General features: G+C 46.0%; 1 protein-coding gene across 1 annotated transcript; it reads right to left on the minus strand.

Annotated features, from left to right (window-relative positions):
* Window positions 1–1,158: 1,158 nt before the first annotated feature.
* Window positions 1,159–15,994, minus strand: LOC115181475 (V-type proton ATPase subunit d 1; the record flags this gene model as incomplete). Its single annotated transcript, XM_029743357.1, is given in 7 exon segments — window positions 1,159–1,408; window positions 2,529–2,606; window positions 3,826–4,002; window positions 5,897–5,974; window positions 6,160–6,239; window positions 14,321–14,499; window positions 15,823–15,994. Coding segments are annotated over 7 exon segments (926 nt in total), but the record flags the coding sequence as incomplete, so codon positions are not given.
* Between the last annotated feature and the right edge of the window lie 1,798 nt (window positions 15,995–17,792).

Consider the following 17,792-nt stretch of genomic DNA (forward strand, 5'->3'; position numbering starts at 1 on the left):
TGAATAGGGGTCCATGGTCAAACTAAGTGCACTACTTAGTGAATAGGGTCCCATTAGAGACGAACACACACTTAAACTGCTGAATGTAAAGAGTCGCTTCACTTCTATAGCGACTACAAAAACAAAACAAAACACTCAACCAATCAAGACAGTATAGTACATTGTCAGAACAAGCAACCAGCTAGGGACAAAAATACCTTTCAACGGGGTGACAGACTCACACTGGACTCAATATCTGATCCACTCCAACTATACAAGTCAAAAGGATGAGATCCTAAAGCTGAGAGATGGAATGGGTTTCTGTCTGAACTGGACCTGCTGATGGCACGTTCACTTCCTGGGCACAATAGACTGTGCCGATGATTGGTCAAAAGCAGCAAGTAGCCATCCTATAGCCCATCATTCCTTAGTGGAGTTGGCTGGCTGGCTGGCTGGGGGAATGTCTCAGAGGAGGAACCAGTGTGCTCTTCTGAAGAAGTCACTTTGACCCATGTGTGTTATAGAAGGAGCAGTATCTTTCAGAAATAAAATCAAAACCTTGTTAAATTAGGTCACTGGTTGAACACCAGCGGTAGAGGACAGCTGGTATTTAGCATCTGTCCATGAAGAGACAAAAACAAAATGGGACTTGGAGCACATTTACCAGTCCTAGTGTAGAAGGACTAGACATGGCATCACTCAACTATAGAAAGAAGAGTTGTCAATCTCAGATTAGAAGATACATGTGTTTGTTATTAGGACCAGCGACTATAGTAACTGTGGATCGGAGAGAAGCTGTGGAAGGATGGATACGTGGGATTAGAAGAGAGAGATGAAGTGTGTGTGGTGTGTGTGTGTGTGTGTGTGTGTGTGTGTGTGTGGATCAGAATGTAGGGAGGTACTGGTGTGTGTGTGTGTGTGTGTGTGTGTGTGTGTGTGTGTGTGTGTGTGTGTGTGTGTGTGTGTTCAGATCAGAATGTAGGGAGGTACTGGTGTGTGTGTGTGTTCAGAATGTAGGGAGGTACTGGTGTGTGTGGATCAGAATGTAGGGAGGTACTGGTGTGTGTGTGTGTGTGTGTGTGTTCAGAATGTAGGGAGGTACTGGTGTGTGTGTGTGTGTGTGTGTGTGTGTGTGTGTGTGTGTTCAGATCAGAATATAAGGAGGTACTGGTGTGTGTGTGTGTGTGTTCAGATCAGAATATAAGGAGGTACTGGTGTGTGTGTGTGTGTAGATCAGATTGTAGGGAGGTACTGGTGTGTGTTCAGATCAGAAGATGGGGATGTAGTTGTCTATCTTGGCGCGGTGCCTCTGTGCGATACACTCAGCGATCCACACGATGTTCCTACACTCCTGCTCCTTCAGCTTGACATAGGCATAGAACACACTGAAGTGGAACTGGTTCAGAAACGCCAGCTTGTTCAGCTTCACCTGCAGGACACAGCACATCAGGGTGGTGGGTTAACGAGGACACCGGGGGGTCGTGGGGTTAACGAGGACACCGGGGGGGTCGTGGGGTTAAACGAGGACACCGGGGGGGGGGGGGTCGTGGGGTTAAACGAGGACACCGGGGGGGGTCATGGGGTTAAACGAGGACACCGGGGGGGGGTCGTGGGGTTAACGAGGACACCGGGGGTCCTGGGTTAACGAGGACACCGGGGGTCCTGGGTTAACGAGGACACCGGGGGTCCTGGGTTAACGAGGACACCGGGGGTCGATCCCTGAAGACTGGGTTCAACACCACGTGGTGTAACATGTGAAACAACTAGTGATCCCTGAAGACTGGGTTCAACACCACGTGGTGTAATATGTAAAACAACCAGTGATCCCTGAAGACTGGGTTCAACACCAGGTGGTGTAACATGTGAAACAACCAGTGATCCCTGAAGACTGGGTTCAACACCACGTGGTGTAATATGTAAAACAACCAGTGATCCCTGAAGACTGGGTTCAACACCAGGTGGTGTAACATGTGAAACAACTAGTGATCCCTGAAGACTGTGTTCAACACCACGTGGTGTAATATGTGAAACAACCAGTGATCCCTGAAGACTGGGTTCAACACCACTTGGTGTAATATGTGAAACAACCAGTGATCCCTGAAGACTGGGTTCAACACCAGGTGGTGTAACATGTGAAACAACTAGTGATCCCTGAAGACTGTGTTCAACACCACGTGGTGTAATATGTGAAACAACCAGTGATCCCTGAAGACTGGGTTCAACACCAGGTGGTGTAATATGTGAAACAACCAGTGATCCCTGAAGACTGGGTTCAACACCACTTGGTGTAATATGTGAAACAACCAGTGATCCCTGAAGACTGGGTTGAGAAACACTGGACTATAGTTCAGCCTAAAAACCAATGCAATATGAACAAAGCCAACAACCACCCTACCCCTAAAAACTAGTCTACACCTTCAAAAGCCGGATTTATACCATATGGTCATACCTTACCAACAACCCCACACCTAGGCCTTGGGGGTTCTGGTAATACTACGATGAGAGGGGAGTGTGTGTGTGTGTGGATATGTAGGAGTCACGCTGCTCACCTCATGCTCAAAGAACCTGTCCTCCAGTGTCTTGTCCCCTGGGTTGCTGCCTGCTCCCTCAAACAGGAGCTTGTATTCCTGAGAGGAGAGGAGAGAGAGAGAGGAGTTAGCTGGTCTGAGCTGGGTCACCATATGTTTTGGACTATCAAATAGGATGATGTAGGAGGGTAGATGTATTGCTGGGGGATTGAGAGCCTATTCATTGGTCCTCTGCTTCAGATCAACTGGTTCTACAAACGGATACCATGTCCTTACAGCAGGTGTATTTCTCTAAGTGACTCTACATCTAAGGGATATTACTATAGCAGATGGACTGTAAAGCTGTAAAGTGACCCTTCACCTAAGGGATATTACTATAGCAGACGGACTGTAAAGCTGTAAAGTGACTCTTCACCTAAGGGATATTACTATAGCAGATGGACTGTAAAGCTGTAAAGTGACTCTTCATCTAAGGGATATTACCATAGCAGATGGACTGTAAAGCTGTAAAGTGGTCTCATATTGTTAGACTGTACTTCAGCGTATGGGATAGACCTATATGTTTGTCATTGATGTTCAGGTCACAGAATAGAAAAAAAGACTTGAAGATGCTGAGTTTAACTTGTCAGGTTAGACTCCGTATCTAAACCGGGCCTGCCCGGTCAGGTTAGACTCCGTATCTAAGCCGGGCCTGCCCGGTCAGGTTAGACTCCGTATCTAAGCCGGGCCTGCCCGGTCAGGTTAGACTCCGTATCTAAGCCGGGCCTGCCCGGTCAGGTTAGACTCCATAGTAGTAAGGACCAGTAACTGACAGGGTAGTAGACAGTAGGCTAGGCTAGTAGTAGCAGTAGTAAGGACCAGTAACTGACAGGGTAGTAGGCTAGGCTAGTAGTAAGGACCAGTAACTGACAGGGTAGTAGGCTAGGCTAGTAGTAAGGACCAGTAACTGACAGGGTAGTAGGCTAGGCTAGTAGTAAGGACCAGTAACTGACAGGGTAGTAGGCTAGGCTAGTAGTAAGGACCAGTAACTGACAGGGTAGTAGGCTAGGCTAGTAGTAAGGACCAGTAACTGACAGGGTAGTAGGCTAGGCTAGTAGTAAGGACCAGTAACTGACAGGGTAGTAGGCTAGGCTAGTAGTAAGGACCAGTAACTGACAGGGTAGTAGGCTAGGCTAGTAGTAAGGACCAGTAACTGACAGGGTAGTAGGCTAGGCTAGTAGTAAGGACCAGTAACTTACAGGGTAGTAGACAGTAGGCTAGGTTAGTAGTAGCAAGGACCAGTAACTGACAGGGTAGTAGTAATCGCAGTATAACTTACAGGGTAGAAGTCGGCCACAGCTTTGACCTGTTCGTAGTCGTCAGCGCGGGCAAGCTGAGCCAGCCCCTCAGGGTACAGCTTGCCACAGTGGGGGAACAGCTTGGCACGGTCCTCCTTAGACAGTTCCGTACCAAATGAGTTGATGGTGATGATGAAGGCCCTCCTGTCCGCCTCAAACTGGACACACACAGGGAGGGGAAATAGGAAACTGATTGATTGACAGAGATTAATATACTAGAATACACTTCAAGGTGTGTGTAAATGTTTTCTTTAAATTGGATGGTCCAGTATAAATGACTAAAGAGAAACACCACAGTGCATTTGGAAAGTATTCAGACCCCTTGACGTTTCCCACATTTTGTTACGTTACAGCCTTATTCTAACATGGATTCAATTGTTTTCTTTTCTCATCACTACACACACAATACCGTGACGATAAAGCAAAAACAAGTTGACATTTTGCAAATATATATATATTTTTAATTAAAAACTCTGTACTTTGTTGAAGCACCTTTGGCAGCGATTACAGCCTCCAGTCTTCTTGGGAATGACGATAGAAGCTTGGCACATCTGTATTTGGGGAGTTTTTATTTAACTAGGCAAGTCAGTTAAGGACAAATTCTTATTTACAATGATGGCCTACACTGGCCAAACCCGGACGACGCTGTGCCAATTGTGCGCCGCCCTATGGGACCCCCAGTCACGGCCGGTTGTGATACAGCCTGGAATCAAACCAGGGTGTCTGTAGTGACGCCTCAAGCACTGAGATGCAGTGCCTTAGACTGCTGCGTCACTCGGGAGCCTTGAGTTTCTCCCATTCTTCTCTGCAGATCCTCTCAAGCTGGATGGGGAGTGTTGTGGCACAGCTATTTTCAGGTCTCTCCAGAGATGTTCGATCCGGTTCAAGTCCGGGCTCTGACTGGACCGCTCAAGGACATTCAGAGACTCGTCCTGAAGCCACTAATGCGTTGTCTTGACTGTGTGCTTAGGGTCATTGTCCTGTTGGAAGGTGAACCTTCACCCCAGTCTGAGGTCCTGAGCACTCTGGAGCGGGTTTTCATCAAGGATCTCTCTGTACTTTGCTCCGATCATCTTTCCCTCGATCCTGACTAGTCTCCCAGTCCCTGCCGCTGAAAAACATCCCCACAGCATGATGCTGCCAACACTATGCTTCACCGTAGGGATGGTGCCAGGTTATGCTTGGCATTCGGATCAAATAGTTCAATCTTGGTTTCATCAGACCAAAGAATCTTGTTTCTCATAGTCTGAGAGTCTTCAGGTGCCATTTGGCAAACTCCAAGCGGGCTGTCATGTGCCTTTTCCTGAGGAATGGCTCCCGTCTGGCCACTCTATCATAAAGGCTTGATTTGTGGAGTGCTGCAGAGATGGGAAAACCTTCCAGAAGGACAACCATCTCCACAGAGGAAGTCTAGAGCTCTGTCACAGTGGCAGTTTGGCCGGGTCGGCCAGCTCTAGAAAGAGTCTTGGTGTTTCCAAACTTCTTTCATTTAAGAATGATGGAGTCCACTGTGTTCTTGGGGACCGTCAATGCTGCAGAAATGTTTTGGTACCCTTCCCCAGATCTGTGCCTCAACACAATCCTGTCTTGGAGCTCTACGGACAATTTCTTTGACCTCATGGCTTGGTTTTTGCTCTGACATGCACTGTCCACTGTGGGACCTTATATAAACAGGTGTGTGCCTTTCCAAATCATGTCCAATCAATTGAATTTACCACAGGTGGACTCTAATCAATTTGTAGAAACATCTCAAGGATGATCAATGGAAACTAGATGCACCTGAGCTCAATTTCAGGTCTCACAGCAAAGGGTCTGAATACTTATGTAAATCTGTTTTTATTTTTAATATATTTCCCGAAAATGTCTAAAAAACAGTTTTTTTGCTTGTCATTATGGGGTATTGTGTGTAGATTGATGAGTTTCTTTTGTAATCCATTTTAGAATAAGGCTGTAACGTAACAAAAACGTGGAAAAAGTCAAGGGGTCTGAATACTTTCCCGAAGGCGCCGTATATATCAAGTTAACTTTGTAATAAGGGACATGCTCACAGACCTCTAGAATAGGGCACATGGTGTCACCAGTGGTTCCTCCCAGAGTGGAGCAGAACTTGTAGAAAGCCTCCAGATAAGCCTGGAAATGAAAACACGTATAAAGCCAATGACTATCCATCTTCTGATGCATGATGTTGTTTAACATTGTGAATTAAAAATGTGAATGAAATCCCTTGCTCACCTTATTACAGAGTATTACGGGTGAATGAAATCCCTTGCCCACCTTATACAGAGTATTACGGGTGAATGGAATCCCTTGCTCACCTTATACAGAGTATTACGGATGATCTCGATGTTCATCTCATCCAGATCCTGCTCAGATATGCAGTCTTGGAAGAAAGCAGCTGAAGAAATGATCAGACATTCAAAAAACAGGGTTTAGCCTGTTGGGGCTAGGGGGCAGTATTTGCACGGCCGGATAAAAAACGTACCCGATTTAATCTGGTTACTACTCCTGCCCAGTAACTAGAATATGCATATAATTGTTTGATTTGGATAGAAAACACCCTAAAGTTTCTAAAACTGTTTGAATGGTGACTGTGAGTATAACACAACTCATTTGGCAGGCCAAAACATGAGAAGATTCCAAACAGGAAGCACTCTCTGACCATTTCATGGCCTTATTGATCATCTCTAACAAAAACAGGGGATCTCTGGCATGACGTGACATTTTCTAACGCTCCCATAGGCTCTCAGAAGGCGCCAGAAAGCTGAATGGTGGCTTTGCAGCCCATGGCTGAAAAACAGTAGCGCATTTTGATAGTGGTCAATCTGAGAACAATGGGACGGGGCGCGCGTGCCCAAGTCGACTCCATGTTTACTTTCTCTCTCTGAACGAAAACCACCACTCCCGGTCGGAATATTATCGCTTTTTTACGAGAAAAATGGCATAAAAATTGATTTTAAACAGCGGTTGACATGCTTCGAAGTACGGTAATGGAATATTTAGAATTTTTTTGTCACGAAACGCGTCGGGCGCGTGACCCTTATTTACCCATCGGATAGTGTCTTGAACGCACGAACAAAACGCCGCTATTTGGATATAACTATGGATTATTTGGGACCAAACCAACATTTGTTATTGAAGTAGAAGTCCTGGGAGTGCATTCTGACGAAGAACACCAAAGGTAATCAAACTTTTCTAATAGTAAATCGGAGTTTGGTGAGTACCACACTTGGTTGGTGTCAAAATAGCTAGCCTGTGATGGCTGGGCTATCTACTTAGAATATTGCAAAATGTGCTTTCACCGAAAAGCTATTTTAAAATCGGACATAGCGAGTGCATAGAGGAGTTCTGTATCTATAATTCTTAAAATAATTATGTTTTTTGTGAACGTTTATCGTGAGTAATTTAGTAAATTCACCGGAAGTGTTCGGTGGGAATGCTAGTTACATGCTAATGTAAAAAGCTGATTTTTGATATAAATATGAACTTGATTGAACAAAACATGCATGTATTGTATAACATAATGTCCTAAGATTGTCATCTGATGAAGATCAAAGGTTAGTGCTGCATTTAGCTGTGGTTTGGGTTTATGTGACATTATATGCTAGCTTGAAAAATGGGTGTCTGATTATTTCTGGCTGGGTACTCTGCTGACATAATCTAATGTTTTGCTTTCGTTGTAAAGCCTTTTTGAAATCGGACAGTGTGGTTAGATTAACGAGAGTCTTGTCTTTAAAATGCTGTAAAATAGTCATATGTTTGAGAAATTGAAGTAATAGCATTTCTAAGGTATTTGAATAACGCGCCACGGGATTCCACTGGCTGTTGAGTAGGTGGGACGCTAGCCCAGAGAGGTTAGAGGATGACACATTTATGAGCAAGTTGAGTTTTAGCGCCATCTAGTGTTCGCTACAGGATATAAAAACACGCCAGTCTGTTGTTCAAAAATTCTTCTTCTTCGCATTCTCAATTCCATGAGTTCCACTAGTAAAACCGCCCCAGGATGGGAACAGTTCCATTAGAAAAACCGCCCCGGGACGGGGGAACAGTTCCATTAGTAAAACCGCCCCAGGATGGGAACAGTTCCATTAGAAAAACCGCCCCGGGACGGGGGAACAGTTCCATTAGTAAAACCGCCCCAGGATGGGAACAGTTCCATTAGAAAAACCGCCCCGGGACGGGGGAACAGTTCCATTAGTAAAACCGCCCCGGGACGGGGGAACAGTTCCATTAGTAAAACCGCCCCGGGACGGGGGAACAGTTCCATTAGTAAAACCGCCCCAGGATGGGAACAGTTCCATTAGAAAAACCGCCCCGGGACGGGGGAACAGTTCCATTAGTAAAACCGCCCCGGGACGGGGGAACAGTTCCATTAGTAAAACCGCCCCAGGATGGGAACAGTTCCATTAGAAAAACCGCCCCGGGACGGGGGAACAGTTCCATTAGTAAAACCGCCCCGGGACGGGGAACAGTTCCATTAGTAAAACCGCCCCGGGACGGGGGACCAGTTCCATTAGTAAAACCGCCCCGGGACGGGGAACAGTTCCATTAGTAAAACCGCCCCGGGACGGGGGAACAGTTCCATTAGTAAAACCGCCCCGGGACGGGGGAACAGTTCCATTAGTAAAACCGCCCCGGGACGGGGGAACAGTTCCATTAGTAAAACCGCCCCGGGACGGGGAACAGTTCCATTAGTAAAACCGCCCCGGGACGGGGAACAGTTCCATTAGTAAAACCGCCCCGGGACGGGGGAACAGTACCATTAGCAAAACCGCCCCCGGACGTGGGAACAGTTCCATTAGTAAAACCGCCCCGGGACGGGGGAACAGTACCATTAGTAAAACCGCCCCGGGACGGGGAACAGTTCCATTAGTAAAACCGCCCCGGGACGGGGAACAGTTCCATTAGTAAAACCGCCCCGGGACGGGGAACAGTTCCATTAGTAAAACCGCCCCGGGAAGGGGGAACAGTTCCATTAGTAAAACCGCCCCGGGACGGGGGAACAGTTCCATTAGTAAAACCGCCCCGGGACGGGGGAACAGTTCCATTAGTAAAACCGCCCCGGGACGGGGGAACAGTTCCATTAGATTTTTGGTCATTGATCTACACAAAATACTCTCATGTCAAAGTGGAAGAAAAATGCTAACATTCTTAACACAATTAATGAAAAATAAAACAAATATACCTTGATTAGATAAGTATTCACCCCCGAGTCAATACAATAGATAAGTGCTCACCCCCCTAGTCAACACGTTAGATTAGATAAGTATTCACCCCAGAGTCAATACGTTAGATTAGATAAGTATTCACCCCCCTAGTCAATACGCTAGATTAGATAAGTATTCACCCCCCCTAGTCAATACGTTAGATTAGATAAGTATTCACCCCCCCTAGTCAATACGTTAGATTAGATAAGTATTCACCCCCCCTAGTCAATACGTTAGATTAGATAAGTATTCACCCCCCTAGTCAAATGGAATTCCAAGATGGCGTAGCAGTTCAGACGTCCTCTACCCCTCCTCTTGTCCCGTGTGTGTGTGTGTGTGTATATATATGTGTGTGTGTGTGTGTGTATATATATATTTATTTTTTTTCACTTATCTTTTTACATTTTTTCTACTAAAAACTCAACCTCAAAGCACTCTCCTGCAACCCGCCTTACCAATTTAAAAAAGAAAGTATTATTTACCTCATCTGAATTCCACAACAGAAGCTAGCCAGAGGTTAGCCATTTTCACTGGCTAACGTTGGAGTTCAGCTAGCCACGGTTAGCTGTCCTCAGCTATCCATTAGCGCGAAAAGCTATCGCCAGTTTTTGTACAGCGCGACTCAGACCAGAGCATACCGGACCTATTCTCTCTCCTTTCCCCGATTTCTACCGCAGGCTCTGGACATTTACACCTGGATCTTGCAGCTAACTAGCTGCTACCTGAGTGACTATTGGCAACGTCAGTCACGGAATTAACACACATTATTACGGAGCTAGCCAGCTGAAGAGTTCCGTCAGCCACTCGTGGGCTTTTCCTGAGCTAGCCAGCTGAAGTGTCTCCTGGGCTACAATCACCTATCCTGACCCTTTTTACTGCCGATGCGGAGCCCCATTGGGCCTTCACGACTGGACCACCGACGTTATCTGCCCGAGGGAGTTATCCAACTGGCCCCTCCGTCGCGACGTAACCTGATCGCCCATCTGCGGCCGGCTAATCGTAAGCTGTCTTATCGGCTGCGATCTGAATAGGTCTATCGGACACTTTTCTTGGGCCACTATAACTAACTATTTTGCCAACTTGGACAGGTACCCCCTTCCACACGGAACCCCACTAACCCACAGACAGAAACGCACGAGGTGGCTAAAAACAGACCACCCTCCATCTTCCACCAGCTTGCTACCTATGGCCCGGCTAGCTGTCTGAATCTCACTGAACCCTTTGATCACTCGGCTAAGCATGCCTCTCCTTAATGTCAATATGCAATGTCCATTGCTGTTCTGGTTAGTGTTTATTGGCTTATTTCACTGTAGAGCCTCTAGCCCTGCTCATTATTCCTTATCCAACCTCTCAGTTCCTCCACCCACACATGCCATGACATCTTCTGGTTTCAATGATGTTTCTAGAGACAATATCTCTCTCATAATCACTAAATGCCTAGGTTGACCTCTGTACTCACATCCCACCATACCTTTGTCTGTACATTATACCTTGAAGCTATTTTAATCGCCCCCAGAAACCTGCTCCTTTTTCTCTCTATTCTGGACGTCACAGACGACCAATTCTTATAGCTTTTAGCCGTACCCTCATACTCATTCTTCTCTGCTCCTCTGGGGATGTAGAGGTGAATCCAGGCCCCGCAATGCCTGGCTCCACTCCTACTCCCCAGGCGCTCTCTTTTGATGACTTCTGTAACCGTAATAGTCTTGGTTTCATGCATGTTAACATTAGAAGCCTCCTCCCTAAGTTTGTTTTATTCACTGCTTTAGCACACTCTGCCAACCCGGATGTCTTAGCTGTGTCTGAATCTTGGCTTAGGAAGTCCACCAAAAACTCTGAAATCTTCATCCCTAACTACAACGTTTTCAGACAAGATAGAACGACCAAAGGGGGCGGTGTTGCAATCTACTGCAGAGATAGCCTGCAGAGTTCTGTCCTGCTATCCAGGTCTGTACCCAAACAATTTGAACTTCTACTTTTAAAAATCCACCTCTCCAAAAACAAGTCTCTCACCGTTGCCGCCTGCTATAGACCCCCCTCGGCCCCTAGCTGTGCTCTGGACACCATATGTGAACCGATTGCCCCCCATCCATCTTCAGAGCTTGTGCTACTAGGTGAACTAAACTGGGACATGCTTAACACCCCAGCCATCCTACAATCCAAGCTTGATGCCCTCAATCTCACACAAATTATTAATGAACCCACCAGGTACAACCCCAAAGCCGCAAACACTGGCACCCTCATAGATATCATCCTAACCAACGTGCCCTCTAAATACACCTCTGCTGTTTTCAACCAAGATCTCAGCGATCACTGCCTCATTGCCTGCACCCGTAATGGGTCAGCGGTCAAACGACCTCCACTCATCACTGTCAAACGCTCCCTGAAACATTTCAACGAGCAAGCCTTTCTAATCGACCTGGCCCTGGAAGGATATTGACATCATCCTGTCAGTAGAGGATGCCTGGTTATTTTTTTTAAATGCCTTCCTTACCATCTTAAATAAGCATGCCCCGTTCAAGAAATTTAGAACCAGGAACAGATATAGCCCTTGGTTCTCCCCAAACCTGACTGCCCTTAACCAACACAAAAATATCCTGTGGCGTTCTGCATTAGCATCGAACTGCCCCCGCGATATGCAACTTTTCAGGGAAGTTAGAAACCAATACACACAGGCAGTTAGAAACGCCAAGGCTAGCTTTTTCAAACAGAAATTTGCTTCCTGCAATTCAAACTCTAAAAAGTTCTGGGACATTGTAAAGTCCATGGAGAATAAGAACACCTCCTCCCAACTGCCCACTGCACTGAGGATAGGAAACTCTGTCACCACCGATAAGCCCAATTTAATTGAGAATTTCAATAAGCATTTTTCTACGGCTGGCCATGCTTTCCACCTAACTACCCCTACTGCATTCAACAGCACTGCACCCCCCACAGCTACTCGCCTCTACTCAACTCTTTTCTCTGTATACATCAATGATGTCGCTCTTGCTGCTGGTGAATCTCTGATCCAACTCTACGCAGACGACACCATTCTGTATACTTCTGGCCCTTCTTTGGACACTGTTAACAACCCTCCAGACGAGCTTCAATGCCATTCAACTCTCCTTCCGTGGTCTCCAACTGCTCCTAAACACAAGTAAAACTAAATGCATGCTCTTCAACCGACCGTTGCCTGCACCTGCCCGCCTGTCCAGCATCACTTCTCTGGACGGTTCTAACTTAGAATTTGTGGACAACTACAAATACCTAGGTGTCTGGTTAGACTGTAAACTCTCCTTCCAGACTCACATCAATCATCTCCAATCCAAAGTTAAATCTACAATTGGCTTCCTATTTCACAACAAAGCATCCTTCACTCATGCTGCCAAACATACCCTCGTAAAACTGACCATCCTACCAATCCTCGACTTCGGCAATGTCATTTACAAAACAGCCTCCAACACTCTACTCAACAAGCTGGATGCAGTCTATCACAGTGCCATCCGTTTTGTCACCAAAGCCCCATATACTACCCACCACTGCGACCTGTACGCTCTCGTTGGCTGGCCTTCGCTTCATAATCGTCGCCAAACACATTGGCTCCAGGTCATCTACAAGACCCTGCTAGGTAAAGTCCCCCCTTATCTCCGCTCACTGGTCACCATAGCAGCACCCACCTGTAGCACGCGCTCCAGCAGGTATATCTCTCTGGTCACCCCTAAAGCCAAATCCTCCTTTGGTCGTCTCTCCTTCCAGTTCTCTGCTGCCAATGACTGGAACGAACTACAAAAATCTCTGAAACTGGAAACACTTATCTCCTTCACTAGCTTTAAGCACCAGCTATCAGAGCAGCTCCCAGATCACTGCACCTGTACATAGCCCATCTATAATTTAGCCCAAACTACTATCTCTTCCCCTACTGTATTTATTTATTTTATTTATTTTGCTCCTTTGCACCATATTATTTATATTTTAACTTTGAACTTTCTTCAAACTACAAATCTACCATTCCAGTGTTTTACTTGCTATACTTTATTTACTTCGCCACCATGGCCTTTTTTGCCTTTACCTCCCTTATATCACATCATTTGCTCACATTGTATATAGTCTTATTTTTTTCTACTGCATCATTGATTGTATGTTTGTTTTACTCCATGTGTAACTGAGTTTTTGTATGTTGTCGAACTGCTTTGCTTTATCTTGGCCAGGTCGCAATTGTAAATGAGAACTTGTTCTCAACTTGCCTACCTGGTTAAATAAAGGTGAAATAAAAAATAAAATATGTTAGATTAGATAAGTATTCACCCCCCTAGTCAATACGTTAGATTAGATAAGCATTCACCCCCCGAGTCAATACGTTAGAAACACTTTTGGTAGCGATTACAGCTGTGAGTCTTCACAGTTAAATATTTTTCAATCCCACTTTGTCACGCAACAAAACGTGAAAACCTCCAAGGAGGGCGAATACTTATGATACCCACTGTCCAGAGCCTTGGTCTAATGTAGTGCACTACATAGGGAATAGGGCCCTTAATTCCTACCTAGATGTGTGTGTATATGTTGTGTAATTTCTTAGATATTACTAGTTAGATATTACTGCACTGTCGAAGCTAGAAACACAAGCATTTCACTACACCTGCTAATCACATGTATGTGACCAATAAAATTAGATTTTTACATAGGGAATAGGGCCCTGGTCTATAGTAGTACCACTATATAGGGAGTAGGGCTCTGGTCTATAGTAGTGCACTATATAGGGAATAGGGCCCTGGTCTATAGTAGTACCACTATATAGGGAATAGAGCTCTGGTCTATAGTAGTACCACTATATAGGGAATAGGGCTCTGGTCTAATGTAGTGCACTATATAGGGAATAGGGCCCTGGTCTATAGTAGTACACTATATAGGGAATAGGGCTCTGGTCTATAGTAGTACCACTATATAGGGAATAGGGCTCTGGTCTAATGTAGTGCACTATATAGGGAATAGGGCCCTGGTCTATAGTAGTACACTATATAGGGAATAGGGCTCTGGTCTATAGTAATACCACTATATAGGGAATAGGGCTCTGGTCTATAGTAGTACCACTATATAGGGAATAGGGCTCTGGTCTATAGTAGTACCACTATATAGGGAATAGGGCTCTGGTCTAATGTAGTGCACTATATAGGGAATAGGGCCCTGGTCTAAAGTAGTGCACTATATAGGGAATAGGCCTCTGGTCTATAGTAGTGCACTATATAGGGAATAGGGTGCCATTTGGCATGCATCAGTCACAGTCCTGCCTTACCCAGAGGGGTGTCGACCAGGATGGCGTTGTAAAGTTCTGCTGGGGTCTGGGCGATGTTGACAGCCTCCATCTGCTCAAAGCTGCCCAGCGGGTGGCACTTGGGTACCAGCTCAGAGATGGCCCGCTGGTGCAGGGTGCCTGTGATCAGCAGGATCACATTGTCTATCATGTAGCTGTACCTGTGAAGATGGGAGGAGAGAGTGCGTTTCAGTGATGACTGGGTAGTTATTAAGAGCATAGCAAATATTACATTTATTTTGCTTAGATGGTGAGAGGCAGTACGAGGGTTCTCTCTCAGGCTAGAATGAAAAGGCGGCCGGTGAGAGCCAGTACGAGGGTTAAGTCTCAGGCTAGAATGAAAAGGCGGACGACAGTGAGCCAGTACGAGGGTTCTCTCTCAGGCTAGAATGAAAAGGCGGACGACAGTGAGAGCCAGTACGAGGGTTCTCTCTCAGGCTAGAATGAAAGGCGGACAACGGTGAGAGCCAGTACGAGGGTTAAGTCTCAGGCTAGAATGAAAAGGCGGACGACAGTGAGCCAGTACGAGGGTTCTCTCTCAGGCTAGAATGAAAAGGCGGACGACAGTGAGAGCCAGTACGAGGGTTCTCTCTCAGGCTAGAATGAAAGGCGGACGACAGTGAGAGCCAGTACGAGGGTTCTCTCTCAGGCTAGAATGAAAGGCGGACGGTACGTGGGAGACAAAAAACAAAATCATATGTAGAGTTCAAAAAGTCCTGGAACTCAAAATCATTTAGAGGAATTACCCAAGGAGGACAAGATGCAAAAATTACATAATACATTTAATCCACGCTCAAAAGAATATAACAAAAAGTGAGCGCTAGTAAATAGAAAAATAAACAGAGTATACGCTTCAACCTCATGTCTTCATCAATACTGTTCTAACACATGAATAACACACCTGCTGGGCATAACAGACCCAAACCTCATGTCTTCATCAATACTGTACTAACACATGAATAACACACCTGCTGGACATAACAGACACAACAGGTGCAAGCAGATAGTCAGAGACAGGCAAATAGGGAGTCAAAATATATATATATATATATATATATATACAGTGTTTTCAATGGGTTTTCTATGTGGATCTAGATTTCTAAGGCACTTGCTTGCAGTTCCTATCGCTTCCACTGGATGTCAACAGTCTTTAGAAATTGGTTGATGTTTTTCTTTTGAGTAATGAAGAAGTACGGCTGTTCAGAATGAGGGTCGAGTCTAGTGTACTGTTGTGTTTCATATGAAACATGGACCATTCAGATGTCACATAAATGAAAAGAGATGGGAGACAGACAAATACAGTTTAACCAATAGCTGATTGTTTCAGGCAATAATAAGACAAGGTGATATTCTAAGCCTCAATCCCCCAAAAATGCATGGGAAAGATTGACTAGTTAAATTGAGCCTAAATGGGCACCCGTCTTGCCCCTTCATTTGGGATAGAGGCTGGCAGACAGACACCAGAGAGCCTGTCAATGACTTACGTGATGAAGTCCATGAAGCTTGCCAGCGGTTCATAGGACTGGTTCCTCATGTGACGGAACTCCACCACCATCTTCTCTTTGAGCTTGTCGTCGATGACGGACACGGTGAGGGGTGACGGCTCGTTGGCCAGGAAACTGCCATAGTCCGTGCTCTGCAGATGGAGCTTCAGGTCTGCATGGGGGGGGGGGGGGGGGGGGGGGGGGGGGGGGGACAAGACGTCTTCAGATACTAGGTAACAGCAGCTTTCAACAGACACAATAATGACACGCACAGGACAAGTACAAGCTCATGTTAATGCTGCTGTGAGAGGGCATGATGCTAATGGCACATTAGAGACCCATGCACAAGGGAAGAGGCTAGCTAGCTATGTGTCCTGAATGCTTCCATTTTACATGATGTGTAAGCTAATTAGAAACCCATGCACAAGGGAAGAGAATAGCCAGCTATGTGACCTGAATGCTTCCATTTTACATGATGTGTTAAAAGCTAATTGAGCAATACTTTGAGCAATAGTTTCAGTTCCTCATAGAAATCCTACTGTTGATCAACCTGATGTGATTTATTTAACCTTTTATGTCGGCAGCCTGGTAATGAAGAAATCATGAATAGCTTAGCTGCTAATGGTTCTTGCTAACGGTTCTTCCAGAAATATACTCTACTAGCGTGTTAAACTAGCTAGCTACAGCGGTCAATGCAATGTCCAGGGCCCAGTTTCCCAAAAGCATCTGAAGGCTAAGTTCATCCTTAGATTTTTCTTATGAGCAATGGTAAAATCTCAGAGCTTCTTTCCAGAAACCACTGTTTACTTAAGTTGCACTTGAAAACGCTTGCTATTTCCAGCGGCAGGTAGCCTAGTGGTTAGAGCGTTGGATCAGTAACCAGCAGGTAGCCTAGTGGTTAGAGCGTTGGGCCAGTAACCAGCAGGTAGCCTAGTGGTTAGAGCGTTGGGCCAGTAACCAGCAGGTAGCCTAGTGGTTAGAGCGTTGGGCCAGTAACCAGCAGGTAGCCTAGTGGTTAGAGCGTTGGGCCAGTAACCAGCAGGTAGCCTAGTGGTTAGAGCGTTGGGCCAGTAACCAGCAGGTAGCCTAGTGGTTAGAGCGTTGGGCCAGTAACCAGCAGGTAGCCTAGTGGTTAGAGCGTTTGGGCCAGTAACCAGCAGGTAGCCTAGTGGTTAGAGCGTTGGGCCAGTAACCAGCAGGTAGCCTAGTGGTTAGAGCGTGGGCCAGTAACCAGCAGGTAGCCTAGTGGTTAGAGCGTTGGGCCAGTAACCAGCGGGTAGCCTAGTGGTTAGAGCGTTGGGCCAGTAACCAGCAGGTAGCCTAGTGGTTAGAGCGTTGGGCCAGTAACCAGCAGGTAGCCTAGTGGTTAGAGCATTGGGCCAGAAACCAGCAGGTAGCCTAGTGGTTAGAGCGTTGGGCCAGTAACCAGCAGGTAGCCTAGTGGTTAGAGCGTTGGACCAGTAACCAGCAGGTAGCCTAGGGGTTAGAGCATTGGGCCAGTTACCAGCAGGTAGCCTAGTGGTTAGAGTATTGGGCCAGTTACCAGCAGGTAGCCTAGTGGTTAGAACGTTGGGCGAGTAACCCAAAAGGTTGCTAGATCGAATCCCCGAGCTGACAAGGTAAAAATCTGTCGTTCTGCCCCCTGAACAAGGCAGTTAACCCACTGTTCCTAGGCCGTCATTGTAAATAAGAATTTGTTCTTAAATGTCTTGCCTAGTTAAAAGTAGTGGGTGGATCTAAAGGAAAGTAGTGGGCGGGTCCTAAAGGAAAGTAGTGGGCGGGTCTAAAGGAAAGTAGTGGGTTTGACGGCTTTGATTGGGCTGCGTTTTTTGTCTTCTGTTTCATACCATCCTGCTACCGTACCGCGAGAGTTTGGACTTCTGTTTTTAAGCCAAGGATGAGTCTAAGCCCTATGTCACTGTTAGTTTTACACAAAAATGTGTACAATTTTCAGTTATAAAACTGATTTG

The sequence above is a fragment of the Salmo trutta genome, unplaced genomic scaffold (genome assembly GCF_901001165.1).
Source record: "Salmo trutta unplaced genomic scaffold, fSalTru1.1, whole genome shotgun sequence".
Classification (NCBI taxonomy): domain Eukaryota; kingdom Metazoa; phylum Chordata; class Actinopteri; order Salmoniformes; family Salmonidae; genus Salmo; species Salmo trutta.